Source organism: Phoxinus phoxinus (assembly GCF_949152265.1).
Source record: "Phoxinus phoxinus genome assembly, chromosome: 19".
In the NCBI taxonomy this organism is placed as follows: domain Eukaryota; kingdom Metazoa; phylum Chordata; class Actinopteri; order Cypriniformes; family Leuciscidae; genus Phoxinus; species Phoxinus phoxinus.
The window spans coordinates 12480561-12493847 of NC_136894.1; the positions used below are offsets into that span (position 1 = coordinate 12480561).

At 38.1% G+C, this 13287-nt stretch overlaps 1 protein-coding gene across 1 annotated transcript in view; it reads right to left on the reverse strand.

The window, feature by feature from the left end:
* Positions 1-13287, reverse strand: part of jarid2b (jumonji and AT-rich interaction domain containing 2b) — a 99370-nt gene that overhangs the window by 20247 nt on the left and 65836 nt on the right. Inside the window, exons 3-4 of the mRNA XM_079592045.1 lie at positions 9371-9540; positions 999-1166 (exon numbers count right to left, since the gene is read on the reverse strand). Coding sequence (XP_079448171.1) covers positions 999-1166; positions 9371-9470 — 268 coding nt within the window. The 5' untranslated portion in view covers positions 9471-9540. The remainder of the gene's footprint in view (positions 1-998; positions 1167-9370; positions 9541-13287) is intronic.

Below are 13287 nucleotides of genomic sequence, written 5' to 3' on the forward strand. Positions count from 1 at the left end.
CTCTGATTGCTGTTAAAGACAATTCAACATGAAATTAAACGAGCCTCTTGGCTTTCAATTATCTACTGACAGACTATTTTTGTTTAACATGATGTTTCTTTAACATGCATGCTCCCCCCAATACCTTGCCGCCCTTCTTTAAACTCACACAGCATCTATTGAGTCTCAATAAAGTGCTCAAACTGACTTATAGGACTGTCTTTCCTTCATTTGTTGGGGGTGTGTGTGAGTGTGTGTAGCGTAAAGCGACACGTTGCCCGCCGTTACTCGGCACAGCTGTGGGCTGAATGCATAAACACCTTGTTACCGCCTTTCCTACTAAAGTGATAATTGGAGTGGAAAGATGGAAGCATCATGTCCCACTCCAATATAAGATTGCCGTCCCCACACACGCAGCAGCAATTCTCTCTCTCTCTCTCTCTCTCTCTCTCTCTCTCTCTCTCTCTCTCTCTCTCTCTCTCTCTCTCTCTCTCTCTCTCTCTCTCTCTCTATCTCTCTCTCTCTCTCTCTCTCTCTGTGTTGGCACAGCTGAATTTCCAGCATCATTACTCCAGTCTTCAGTGTCACATGATCCTTCAGAAATCATTCGCATATGCTGCCTTGCTGCTCATAAAACATTTCTTATTATTATCAATGTTGTAAACAGCTGCTTAATATTTTTATATTTCAGTATTCTTTGATGAATAAGAACAGCATCAGAGTTCAAAAGAACAGCATTTATTTAAAGCCTAATTTTTTAACATTATAAATGTACGTACTATCACGCTTGATTAATGCATCTGCTGAATATAGGTATTTTTTTTTCTTTAAAAAGACTAACTTTTGAAAAATCTCCTAAATTGAGATACTATTAATCTGACTACTAAATGCAATTTATGATAATATTGAATACTTTTTTATGCTAATTAATAATGTAATAGCAAACTATAATCATAAAAACAATCACACAGTAAGCTACAGACAAATTCTCTCTATTGTTTTTCATCCTCTGTTCTTACCGAATCCGTTGATCTTGCCAGGAGGTTTGCCCTTCTTAGGTGTAGACTGGCATGACGTGGATGCCACACTGGGTGCTTTCTCTTCCTCAATTTCATCTTCATCATCCAGTTCCTCCTCATCCTGAGAGCTGCCGAAGTAGGCCACGTTACTGGGTAATGCCGGTGAGCCTGAGAGGCGGGAAAGAGACAGAGAGAGAAAGCGTTAAAGGAAGCCACAGGCCCAGCACATTTACTGAGAAGTGGCCGAAGAAAATGGGATAAACCGACACAACTCTGTAATCTCAGTTTCTATTGCAACTGTAATCCTCTGAAAATCAGCTGCTGCTCTGGATGAGATTAGTCGAGACTGTTGCAGCCGTAGGAACGCTCCTCAGAAGCCCGAGTACATTACACTCCTCTGTTTCTGTCTGTGCTGAGAGGAGATTTGCAGCCACAAGTGACTGTGTCTGACTGACGTTTCTCCTTTCAAGAGAAACTACGCTTTAAATAACACCAGCTGATAACCAGCAGCACACTGAAAGAGTGCAGCCCCATGTGAAGAGCCCCATAATACACCACTGCTTCATGGATCAGACAGATAAAAAGTTAGGCACGGTATACAAACTAGTACACACGGTATGCAAAAACCAAGGAATGACATGAAACCTTCGGAGCAAAACATAAAAGGAATGACGTGAAACCTTTGAGAGAAAAAGAGAAAAAAACAAAAAAACAAAAAACAAACACACAAAGCAAAAAGGCATGACGTGAAACCTTTGAAAAAACCCCAAAACAAAACACAAAATAAAACAAAACAAAAAGGAATGACGTGAAACATTTGAAAACCCCCCAAAACAAAACACACAAAACAAAAAGGAATGACATGAAACCTCTGGAATAAAACAAACAAAATGCAATGACATGAAACCATCGGAATAAAACAAACAAACAAATGTAGACAGTCATAATTCCAATGCATTTAATTGATTTGATTTATTTTATCAAGTTAAGTTATTATTAACATCTTAACCATTGTAAACTCACTAGAAAGTTTTGTTGTTGTTGTTTTTTTAACTCAAAAATTGCTTGTTAATTCCACGAATTATTATGGAAGCAGCAAGTAACACTGAACTAAACAAAATTTGAAAATAGAAAGACTGATATAATATTTTTTTGTAAAACATACTGTAATAATCCTTGTTTTATTTACAGCTTCGAAATAGTTTTTTATTTTTTTTTTACAGTGTGGACACACACCATATTACACAGAAGTTCCAGCAATAGCCAAACATGCATTGGCAACATCAATATTTCTCGTACAAACAGTGCAAGTGATGCATGTCAAATGCCTGTTGCCCATTAGCTGCCAAATATGCCCTCTCCAGCCCTATCAGCGCACAAACCTGCACTACTGCACGTCTGCGATTCGTCCGCACCACACCGGGCAACAATTATCATTATCTAGTGCTGTTCTCTGCCAGCCTCATGAATGAAACATGAGTGTGTCAGCCACGGCCCTGCAAATGTGCTCTCATTAGCTCTCTATTAACGTGAAGCTGCAGCCGGCGTGGCTGCGGTGATGATGTCACTGCATACATGTAGCATTTGACATGCCACATTAATAGTTATGGTCCGTGTGACAACATTTATAATAGCAATTGAGACGGGTTGACTGTTCGGGGAACAAATAAAATGACTGAATGAAGTAGAAATCTTAACGAGATGCTATTAAATGAACTTCTGTAAAAGGGCAGAGAGACCGACTTCTACTGACTAGTGTTCACTTCAAAGTGGTAAAACGGTTTCTTGTTATTGTTAAACTAAAAACAAAACTATAAAAAATCATTTCAGAAATCGCAATAAAGCTGAAATAAAATAAAACAAATATTACACAAAAACTTCAACTTAACATTGAAAACAAAATAGAAATTTAGCTTTGGTAAATAATTTAAATAAGTTTTAGCTGAAGTACTAAAATGACTAAACTTAAAATGTAAATTAAAGCTTAACAGAAATATAAAAAAATATCTAGCAAATAAAATAAGGAAAACTTACACTTAAATGTAAATTAAAGCTTAATAGAAATATATATAAAAAAATCTAGCAAATAAAATAATGAAAACTTACACTTAAATGTAATAAAAGCTAATTCGGAATATTATATAATACTAAATAATACTAAAATACAACATGGTTTCAGACCTTATGTGTTTTTGGGTTATAAGCATGTTAATATCAGTGTTAGGACTGGTGGAATATTGATTAATTGATACAATTTTGAGGTAAAATATCACAATATCTATGGGTGTCCCCCACCTGTGGCCCGAGATGGTGGGATAGACTCCAGCATTCCCGTGACCCTACAGAGGATAAATCGGGTTTGGAGAATGGAGGGATATTATAATACTTTGAAATATTGGCTCTAACCACCTCACATACACAAATCACATTCTCCACTTCGAGGATTATCAGTCAAATAATATGCATGATGACCTTCGTGACATGAGTTACAGAAAGAAGCTCCTCACAAAGACATGTATAATGTAACTTCTATATGCTAATGTACAAAACAGGACTACAGCTTGCTTTGAAACAAAGCACCTATGATGGTTAATCCATATGGAACAAGCCAAATTCCTAAAATCACAAGCAGAGATTGAACAAAGGTGCCAACAAACAAACCGGGCCACTTAATGTCAGCTCAACTAATTAAGAAAATGGCTGCCATTATCATTATCTTGCGCTGCCATGCTGTGGGAGGAAAAGGTCAAAACGCCAATAGCTCACAGACTTGAGGGTCAGCCTGGGTCATGAACGGGGGAGGGAAACCGCTGGCATTGGAAGGCAGCCATTTTTTTCCTAGTTTTAGATGCTCTGCAAAAATTATGTTATTGTCATGTAATCTGTTTCAGACACCCCCACCCCAGAATGAGTCTCAGGCTCATGAGGTTTAGCGAGTGCCCCAGGGAATGCTGGGTAGGGAGTAGACCAACTATAGCTCCCGGTCACTGGCGTCAGGGGTGCACAAACCAGATTTTTGATCGCAATCATGTGCCGTCTGTCACGGCTTCTCCCCTCAGCTTCTTTCTCTGGAGCCAAATCTAAATCTGTCATCTCCCAGAGAGAAAGAAAATAAAAAACAGACCTTCCCCAATCCCCAATTATATGTGCTCTCATATTCACAGGCTGACACAAATCATAATTAAAGATGAAGGCATCCATTACAATTGTCAGATTTAATTCAAGCACAGGCATAATTACAAGCGAAGTGTTCTACTTCGGATGCTCTGCTTTTGTCCCATTTTATAAAGCAAAAGAGGTTCAAATTGAAGCTCAAGGAGAACCAATCAAATCTGCCTGAGCAGATATCCCCGCTCTGATTGGATGTTTGGTTGCCGTGCGGACTGTTTCGATCAGAAACATGGTTAGATGGAGTGAGGAAGTATTCCTAAAAGAATAGTTCACCCAAACTGAAAAAACTGTCATCACTTAGTCACCCTCATGTCGTTACAAACCTGTATGACTTCCTTTCTTCCGTGGTGGTACACAAAAGGTTAAAGCTTTGAAGTCCTTTATGATCTTTTTCTTTCAATACAACTAAAGCACACCCTTGTGAAAATGTATATATATAAAATAAAATAAAACTGTACTTGCAGATAACATAATATTAATTAAATTATTTGGATGTGTTGGCTAACATACTAAAGTAAACATACATGCAAAGTGCTTGTTTATCATTTTAACGCTAGTGTGCTTGATATTATTCGATATTACACATAAAGTAGTTAATTTATTTTAAATGTACTGAATAGCAAAAACATCATTACAAACTTACAATTATTTTATTATATGACATGCAAGTTTCAATAAAAATTACATTAAAATATAGCTTAGTTTACTATAAATGCTTGTCAGTTCATTTGGCAGTATACTTTAACCATATCTCAAAAGACAATAGAAGTAATTTTGTAATTACATGTAAATATGTACTTAAAGGGATAGTTCACTTAAACATGAAAATCCTATCATTATTTACTCACTCTCAAGTTGTTTCAAACCTGTATGAATTTCTTTCTTCTGCTGAACACAAAGGAAGATATTTTGAAGAATGTCAGTAACCAGACAGTTGACGGACCCAACTGACTTCCATAGTATTTGTCTTCTTACTATGGAAGTCAATGGGGTCCATCAACTGTCTGGTTACCGACATTCTCACTCAATATCACAAAAAAATTAAGCTAATTGAATTAAATATTAATTTAAACTAATACATTTTCATTTAATTGCAATTAGCGAGTCAAAAAAAAAAATCCATTCAGTTCACATTCAAGTATATATTTTAAAGCATAATATTTATTTAATAAGTATTCTTTTTCACAAGGGTATAGTGACCAGGGGCTATTAATATGTCAAAAAGTACCATAAAAAGTATCATAAAATTATCTAAAACAATTTGTGTGCTAATTTTAAGTCAAACTACAGCTTTATGTGTGAATTTAAAGTTGATATTCACCCATTATGCTTATTAAAATTTGGCATGTGGGGTCACTGACGTCAAACTGACTTTCCGTGAACAACTTTACTCCATGGGGGAAAAAAAAGGCAGTTTTGAAACAGCTTGTGGGTGAATAAATGATGAGATAACAAATGTTTAGGTGATCTATCCTTTTACAGCTTGATTTGTATGGGTCGCCCATCTTAACCCAACGTTGTCAGGGCTCCTGTCAGGTTAACAGGTTTTCAATCAGGTCGAGGTGCATGGCAGTTGAGTGGAGAGATGTTAGACAGTTAGCAGCCCCCCTGCCTGGCACTATATCCCCTCTATGTGACAGCATATGGCACTATGGAGTGCACTAGAGAGCGGTGAGTGAGGGGAATAAGAGGGGACATTAAAAACATTGTCTCTGGGCTATGGCGGCAGCAAGAATGCGAGGGGATTATGGATTATATCTCCACTAATTTACATTCCTGAATGTCTGCAAATCCATTAACCCAGTTTGCCCTATGCTTGAGTCGTCGGCGGGTGAATTTAATCAGCCTGCTGCCCCACCGCCAAGCCGCACACGTCAGCGCACTTAATTGAATTGAAATCAGCGATCTTTGTTCTTTCGTAGCGCAGCGCCAGTGCAACAGCTTCACGCCGACACACGTGGCTGTGGCTTGAATGCGGCTGCTGTGGCCTGAGAGATAAATAAGGACTTTAAGACAGTCAACGATGTCCAAGAGGCACTGGAATCGAACTAAATGCTCATGAGGACATTCAAATCCACATAAAAATACAGTTACAACGTAACTGTATGTAACACAGGCAATGGAGTACATTATTCATTTACCCATATCTCCTTAGCTTTTTACCTAGTTCATGGCAGAGGCTCTGAACTAAATTTAATATAACTTAAGATTTTTTTTTATTTTATAATGCATTTTTAATCTAAATATTTTTAAGAATTTAGTATATATATATATATACATATATATATATATATATATATATTGCGTAAGCGAATCACTTGAACAGTTCATTGACGTACACTATGAAAAACACTGAGTCTCAAAAATGAATCAAGACTTCCCAGCTCTATATGCATATGAGAATTTAAACAAGAAATGTCTTTCCATCATTTTTCTTTACTATTAAAGATAGTGAAGACTTACAGGCCATAGAGGATCACAGGCATGGATGTCACCTGCACAGATCAAAATCTATATTGCTTTACATCTTAGTGTCTGACAAGTAGATTTCACACACACAGGCAACCGTTTTCTCCATGCAATGAAACACTCATCAGGAATTTAAGTGGCATGTAGTGTGAAAACAGAAACGGCTTACGTCAGAGTATAATTCCGGCATTGTGTTTGCAGCGCAATGAGCGCATTACTTTACATTGCATCAGAACACGTATATAACGAAACACTGATGTTAGAAAAATCTATTTTAAAAAACAGAACTATGCTTATGTTATCTCAAAAGGCATAACTTTTCTTTTGAGAAGACCGCCAGACACATCACCTTTATCACAGTCTGCACTCTACTCAGCAGTCGCACCCAGCGGTCCAGTTAAATACCTTTTCTATGTCAGATAAGAGCGGCGTTTCACTGGCAGTCAGCCATAACTGAGCTATTGTAGGACTGCCCATTTGACCCTGGCTATATTTACCCAGAATCCATTGATCTGTATTTACCCATCCTCTCTACCTCCACCCCTCTGAAAGATCAACACCGCCTGCTTACGACCGCCTCTCCTGATGCCTGGAACAGACATGCCAAAGTAAAGAGAACTCTGGAAGATATTGAAAGTCAGGGCTTCTTTGAAGGATAAAACGACACATGGCGTTATGACAACTCTTTACTTCTCATAACACCACTGTATTGTAATGCCATTTGGACAACATTACGCTCCACACGCACAAATATACACACTTCAGCAGGGGAGTATTATCTATAAATAATGTCGAGGCTGGTGTACAGTTATTGAGGTGTGGCCCATCATCTAATTGCCACTGTGGAAAAAACTGCTAAGAGTCACTGAGAGTTGAGGCTGATACGCAACACCCTCAGCACGTGGATTTGGCCTCTCCATGACCTCAAACACCAGGCCAAGTCAAGTTACGGCCAAGTCTGAGGAGACCTGAGCTGACCAGACCGCATACACGGGGGGCACAACGGATCTGATACAACTAGCTAACATTTCATCCGGTACCAAAAAAACGTGCCAAAGTGATTAAAACACTACTTTTACAGAAGCAGTGAATGTACATAACTACATTTTGGCTAATGAATGTCTTTTTTTCGGAAAACATGATACAGGATAGTTCTAGTTCTGGCTGATATTCTGAAATATATTTATGAAGGAAAGTTTATACTGAAATGAGGCAGTCTAAACCATCTCCCGCAAGGTTTAAATTATTATTATGTTGTAAAAACTCCAGCCAGAGAATAAATTCAAAGTCCAGCAAGTATTTTCTCTCAGTGTTTTTTGAGCGGTACAAACGGAACTTTCTGCTTCCACTTGTCCTACATTTTACACATCTCAGGACATGCATGAAACGGGAGAAAAAAGTTATTTTTTGGTCTTTAAGGTCTGATACTAGTAAATGAATTAAAAGTCAAATAAATATTAATGCAAAATAAAAAGGGCCACACAAAGTCTACAGACAGAGCTAAGAGCAGACATAGTCGACATCTATTTTGCATTTTCTGCACAGATTTGGGGGGGAAACCAACAGAATGGACTGAAATGTGGTAAAACGTTTAAAACAAAACAAGAATTGTTCGCTGAAAATATTAAATATAATTTAAGTAAACTCAGATACAACATGAATTGGCTATGAGGCTCTATGCTACCTTGGAGCTTTTAGTTTTACCTGTTCTGTGGTTAAAACTAATATTTGAGATTCACTCTATAGAAACACTGTGTACCGTCCTTGAAAGCGGGAGGTTCCCATAATCCCTTGTGAAAGGCATAGCCTGGTTTCACAGAGGTGGGTGTGTTTGTAAAAGTGTGTGTTCATGACACTTCAGGCTGATAACACCATTTTTTTCAACATGAAACAGTTGGTGTTGATACCTCCTAGCTTTGAGAGTCAACATTTGTGCAGCATTGGAGTTCAGATGCCTCCTCTGCCATGACTCCGGTGCTACGGTTCCTGGGCACCAGGTGAGCAGGCCAGAGGTGCTGGGCGAAGAATGTAGTAAAGTTTATCATGAACAAAAGACAAAAACTATCCATAAAATAACTAAAAACTGGAGTACCCAAAAGGAGAAAACATGAATTTAAGAGATAAAAAGTATTTAATCTTTTATCAATGCTGAGTGGTTTGATCTGACATTGTCAAAACCACAATAAGTAACTGTGAAAAGCAAATGCCTCATACAGCATACAGATGGCTCAGCTCACTTCGTGAAACATTGCAAAACTAACACAAAACACATTAGTCTTCTTTAGTTCATCTGAACTGCCACAAAACAAAGGGTCTAAACAGCCTCAACAATAACTCCTGAATATTTTCCAATGGAATGCAGTAACTTGGCAAATTCAGCAACTAGTTATTGCTCTGAGCGGATACAGTCCATGCCCTATAATGATGGTAGTTACAATTTACTGCTAAATGTAGCAGCAATGACACATTTATCGCTCATTTCATTTTCCACTTGGACTGCAGTGCGCCATGTTAAATCTTTAACTTTGTATTATTTTGGTGCATTTTCTAATAAAGTGTTTTTCGTCATCATAGTTAACTGTTAATAGAGAGGAAAACTAAAATGCAACTATTTTCCACCAAAAAAATCATGCACCTTTACAACTACAGAAGACTGAATTAAAAAACAAAATAAATAACATTGCCAAAACTATATTAACTGTAAGGAAGGGAAATAAAAAATGAGGCAATACCTCGAAGGCATATGAAGGTGAGGAAGTCTTCTGTCTTGGGTTTGCGTGTGGAGAGGAATGTGATATGTGTGAGCGGCGTGGGCAGAGAGGGGTCGGCCATCTTTACCGGTGTGGTGCTGGGGGAGTTGGGTTGAGACTGCGCAAACTTCCTCTGTGCATGCAGTCTGGGCCTGAAAGAGAGAGAGAGAGAGAGAGAGAGAGAGAGAGAGAGAGAAAATGGAAACAATAGATATTAAATATACTTGCATTCTATCATATAACAGAGACTTTATGGATACATTATAAAAACTTTTCTTCTGCAAATCCCCACTTGGCACTGGGACTTGGATAACGTTGCCCAGAGCAATAAATTTCTCTTAACGCATTTGCTCTCGTGATGGTAAAACTCCACTCTGGGCCTTGCTGTTGCCATGACTAATTCAGTCGATCTGGAACCCTTTCAAACACGTTTTTGGTCCGATTAGCACACAAGAGCTGCTATTTCTGACGGTAATCCAAATGCTGATAACTGGGTTAAGTACTGGAACAATAAAAAGCTACAAAACTGGAAAATTATTCACACATATTTGACCTTGATGAACTAGCAGGTGAAATTGACTTTCAAAAAACTGACCGTGTTTTCAAAAAGTATGAAAACAGCTATTCATTTTTATAATGAACCTTTTCTCTGTCAGCACACAGTAGTAATTATTATTTTTTTTACATTAGGGATAAAGTCATAATTTTTTTTTTTTTTAAGCAAAAAATTAACTAAATGAAATTGTTAGTGTTATGAACACTATTCTGGATAATCTCGGATTCATTTAAAAGTGGAAAAGCTGCTATTTTTGTCACATATCTCAAGAATCAGAGTACAGTCTCTATGAGTGAGTGACTTGAGACAACTCTTGCAGACACTTGTGCTTCCTTCTTTAGCACTTGCAAGATGTTGTCTAACTCGACCTCTGAATGTTGATTCACGTCAAGGCTTCGAAATGTAATTAAGTTCTCCATTACGTGCCGTGAAGACTTCAGCAGCAGCTGATGACTGATAAATAGCACTACGGATAAATCAAACTGCCAACATTCAAGGCCTCACACTCACTCATTACAGCTTCTCCTTTTGGAGACATCCAACTCACTGACTCTACATTTCAGTTCAACTCTCCACGGGAAACAGCATGGAATACTAAAAACAGTGGAAAGTCGTACGTCTCAATTCCTCCTCCACCCTCCGTGCGCTGCCAGAGGAGGCACGCGTGTACGCACTTTCCATTTCAGCTGCATTTCATCATTTTACCCACACGCACTCCCCTCGGTCCACGCCTGATGTTTGCTGCCAAATATGTTCTCCCCACACAGAATTAAAGAAAATAATGGGGGATGGGTAAAAGACAAACATCATTCACTCCTGTACAAATTAATCTCATTCAATCAGAGGACCGTGCCTGAGATGGTTTGCCAACCGCCAGAAGCTTTGACGGAGCTGCAACGGCATCGCTAATCAATTTTCACCAGCGCTATGTTTTGCAGACAGATTGTTCCTTCTTTTTTTTCTTTTCCAGTCTCTCATGACTGTGACTGATGGCACGGGCACCTCCGTTATGCCACAAAATAGAAGAAATGCTGAAACTACTGTTCAAGTCTATTTTGAAAAAGGTGCAACCACACATTCTGACTAATTTGGAATCTTAATTTTGTGGTTCCGAAACCATTATTGAAGCACTTATGAAGAATTGTTCGTTAAGCTGTACTTTTTAAAGACACCCCTTCTGTAATAGCAAAAGCTACACATAGGAAATAGAGCAAGGACCAAACTGTGATAATGAAGCATGAGGGTCAAGCAATTAAATGTGCTTAAGTCTGAAAGAAGACCGGAAGGAGGAGGAAAGAATGAGACTGAAAGCCTCAAAGACATGGGTATAAACAAGAAATTACAGTGAACTATAGTTTATTTACAGATTTTTTTTTTCAAGTGGATTAGATTTAAATACAACATGTGTTGTTTCAAAAATACACATAATCACCCTCTAAAACCACATCATCTGTCCAAAAGGGGAACTGCAGCTCCACACCCAAACACTGACATTAATTAATGGAGATTACACAGGCAAAAAGTTCATAGAAACATTTGAGATAGCTGGAGGACTAAATGACAGCCGAGTGAGATTTCAGCCAACAAACACAAGCGTAAAAAAAACCTTGGCTTTAAAACATTGCTGCTAGATATTCAACAAAGCACTTTACAAGCCGGCCAACTGCCCCATTATTTATTGATTGCTAAAGTGTTTCAGGCAGAGGTTTAACCTCATTTAGACTGGTCCAGGGGAGGATTGTTACTTCGCAGGAGAAATAAAGAAAACAATCTCCTTTTCTTGCCATGGTTTTCATAAGAAACCTAAATATTTTTAGGAGCTGAGAACTGCTGCTTTAGAAGTATTAACGCAACCAAGTACCAGAGTAGTTTTGATGCAAAAAAAAAAAAAAGGACCCAGTAAAACAAAGAAGGATGTCACAGTTCATCGAGTCAGTCTAGACTGCTCTCAATTTCAGAGACGGCCTGCTTTTATTGGACTATTTATCCTATCTGTTCCTCATTAAAGGGTATAATGGCCAACTGTTTGGCATGGAAGTATCCAGTGACATGCTGGGATAGTCGACATGATGTAGTGTAATCCCTACACGTGATGTAAAAAGCGATTTTACAACTTAATGCATGTTTCTCACCACATCTATACAGTCTAAATACAGACCTCACATGATATAAAGTAAACTTAAACAGATGAGAGAGAAACAATACAGTGATTCCAAACAGAAATGGGAAAAGTCCTAGCAAGATGCTATGGAACCAAAACTTTCCTGGGATGTTGTTGGCTCCATGCAAATGCATCAGCTCTCTGATAATATAATGGCTATGAAAACATCTGTTGACTCTGATGCTCTTAAGACTCCAACTCTAAACATTAATAGCTTAATTAAATTGTAGTTCTGTTTAAAAACCTAGTGAATTCCCTGCCTGCCTTTTAAAAGCATTGAAGGCACACAAAATGCAAAAGCTCTTTCCAAAAGGTAGGAAACAATTATTCAGCCTTCTCATTTTGGCCAAATTCTAAGACAGAATCACATCTATCTTTTGGAGGGAAGACAAACCCAGAATGCATTGCATCAAACTCAGCGAAAATATATTTACGTATTTTCCGGACTATAAGTCACACTTTCTATCACTTTTATCATAGATTGGCTGGTCCTGCGACTTATTGTCAGGTGCGACTTATATATCAAAATGAATTCATACTGACTGAGATGAACCAAGAGAAAACATTACCGTCTAAAGCCGCGAGAGGGCGCTCTAGTTGGCGGAGTTGTTCAGAAGCGACACCAAGGAAGAATTCAATGGATTCAGCGATGTGTGGAATGAGATCGCGGGAGCTTGGTGAATTTGCTTACTGGTAATTTGTTGGACTCGCTGGCTTATGTTAATTTAGCCTATTCAGCCTCCCAGTTATATGTTCTTTATGCTATTGTGTAGCTGAATAACTGTTAATGTGTTACGTTAACATACCGGACACCTATTCAGCCTGTTGTTCTGAGTGCTATTGTGTAGTGTAACTTGCCTTTGCAGATTAAATGTCTGTTCTTGGTCTTGGATTTTGTTAAATAAATTCTAAATAAATGCGACTTATAGTCCAGTGCGACTTATATATGTTTTTTCCCTCTTCATGCCGCATTTTTTTTACTGATGTGACTTACTCTGGAGCGACTTATAGTCCGGAAAATACGGTTAATTGAATACTGAAGATTCTTTATACAAATAGTGACATCTCATTAAATATTTGTGCACAATGCATATTTCGGCTTGTTAAGAGTATCTCGTCGTTTGCCTCGATGCTAATGTCAAACTGTATTGGAATCATATGTGTTAAATTCCATTCGTGTGG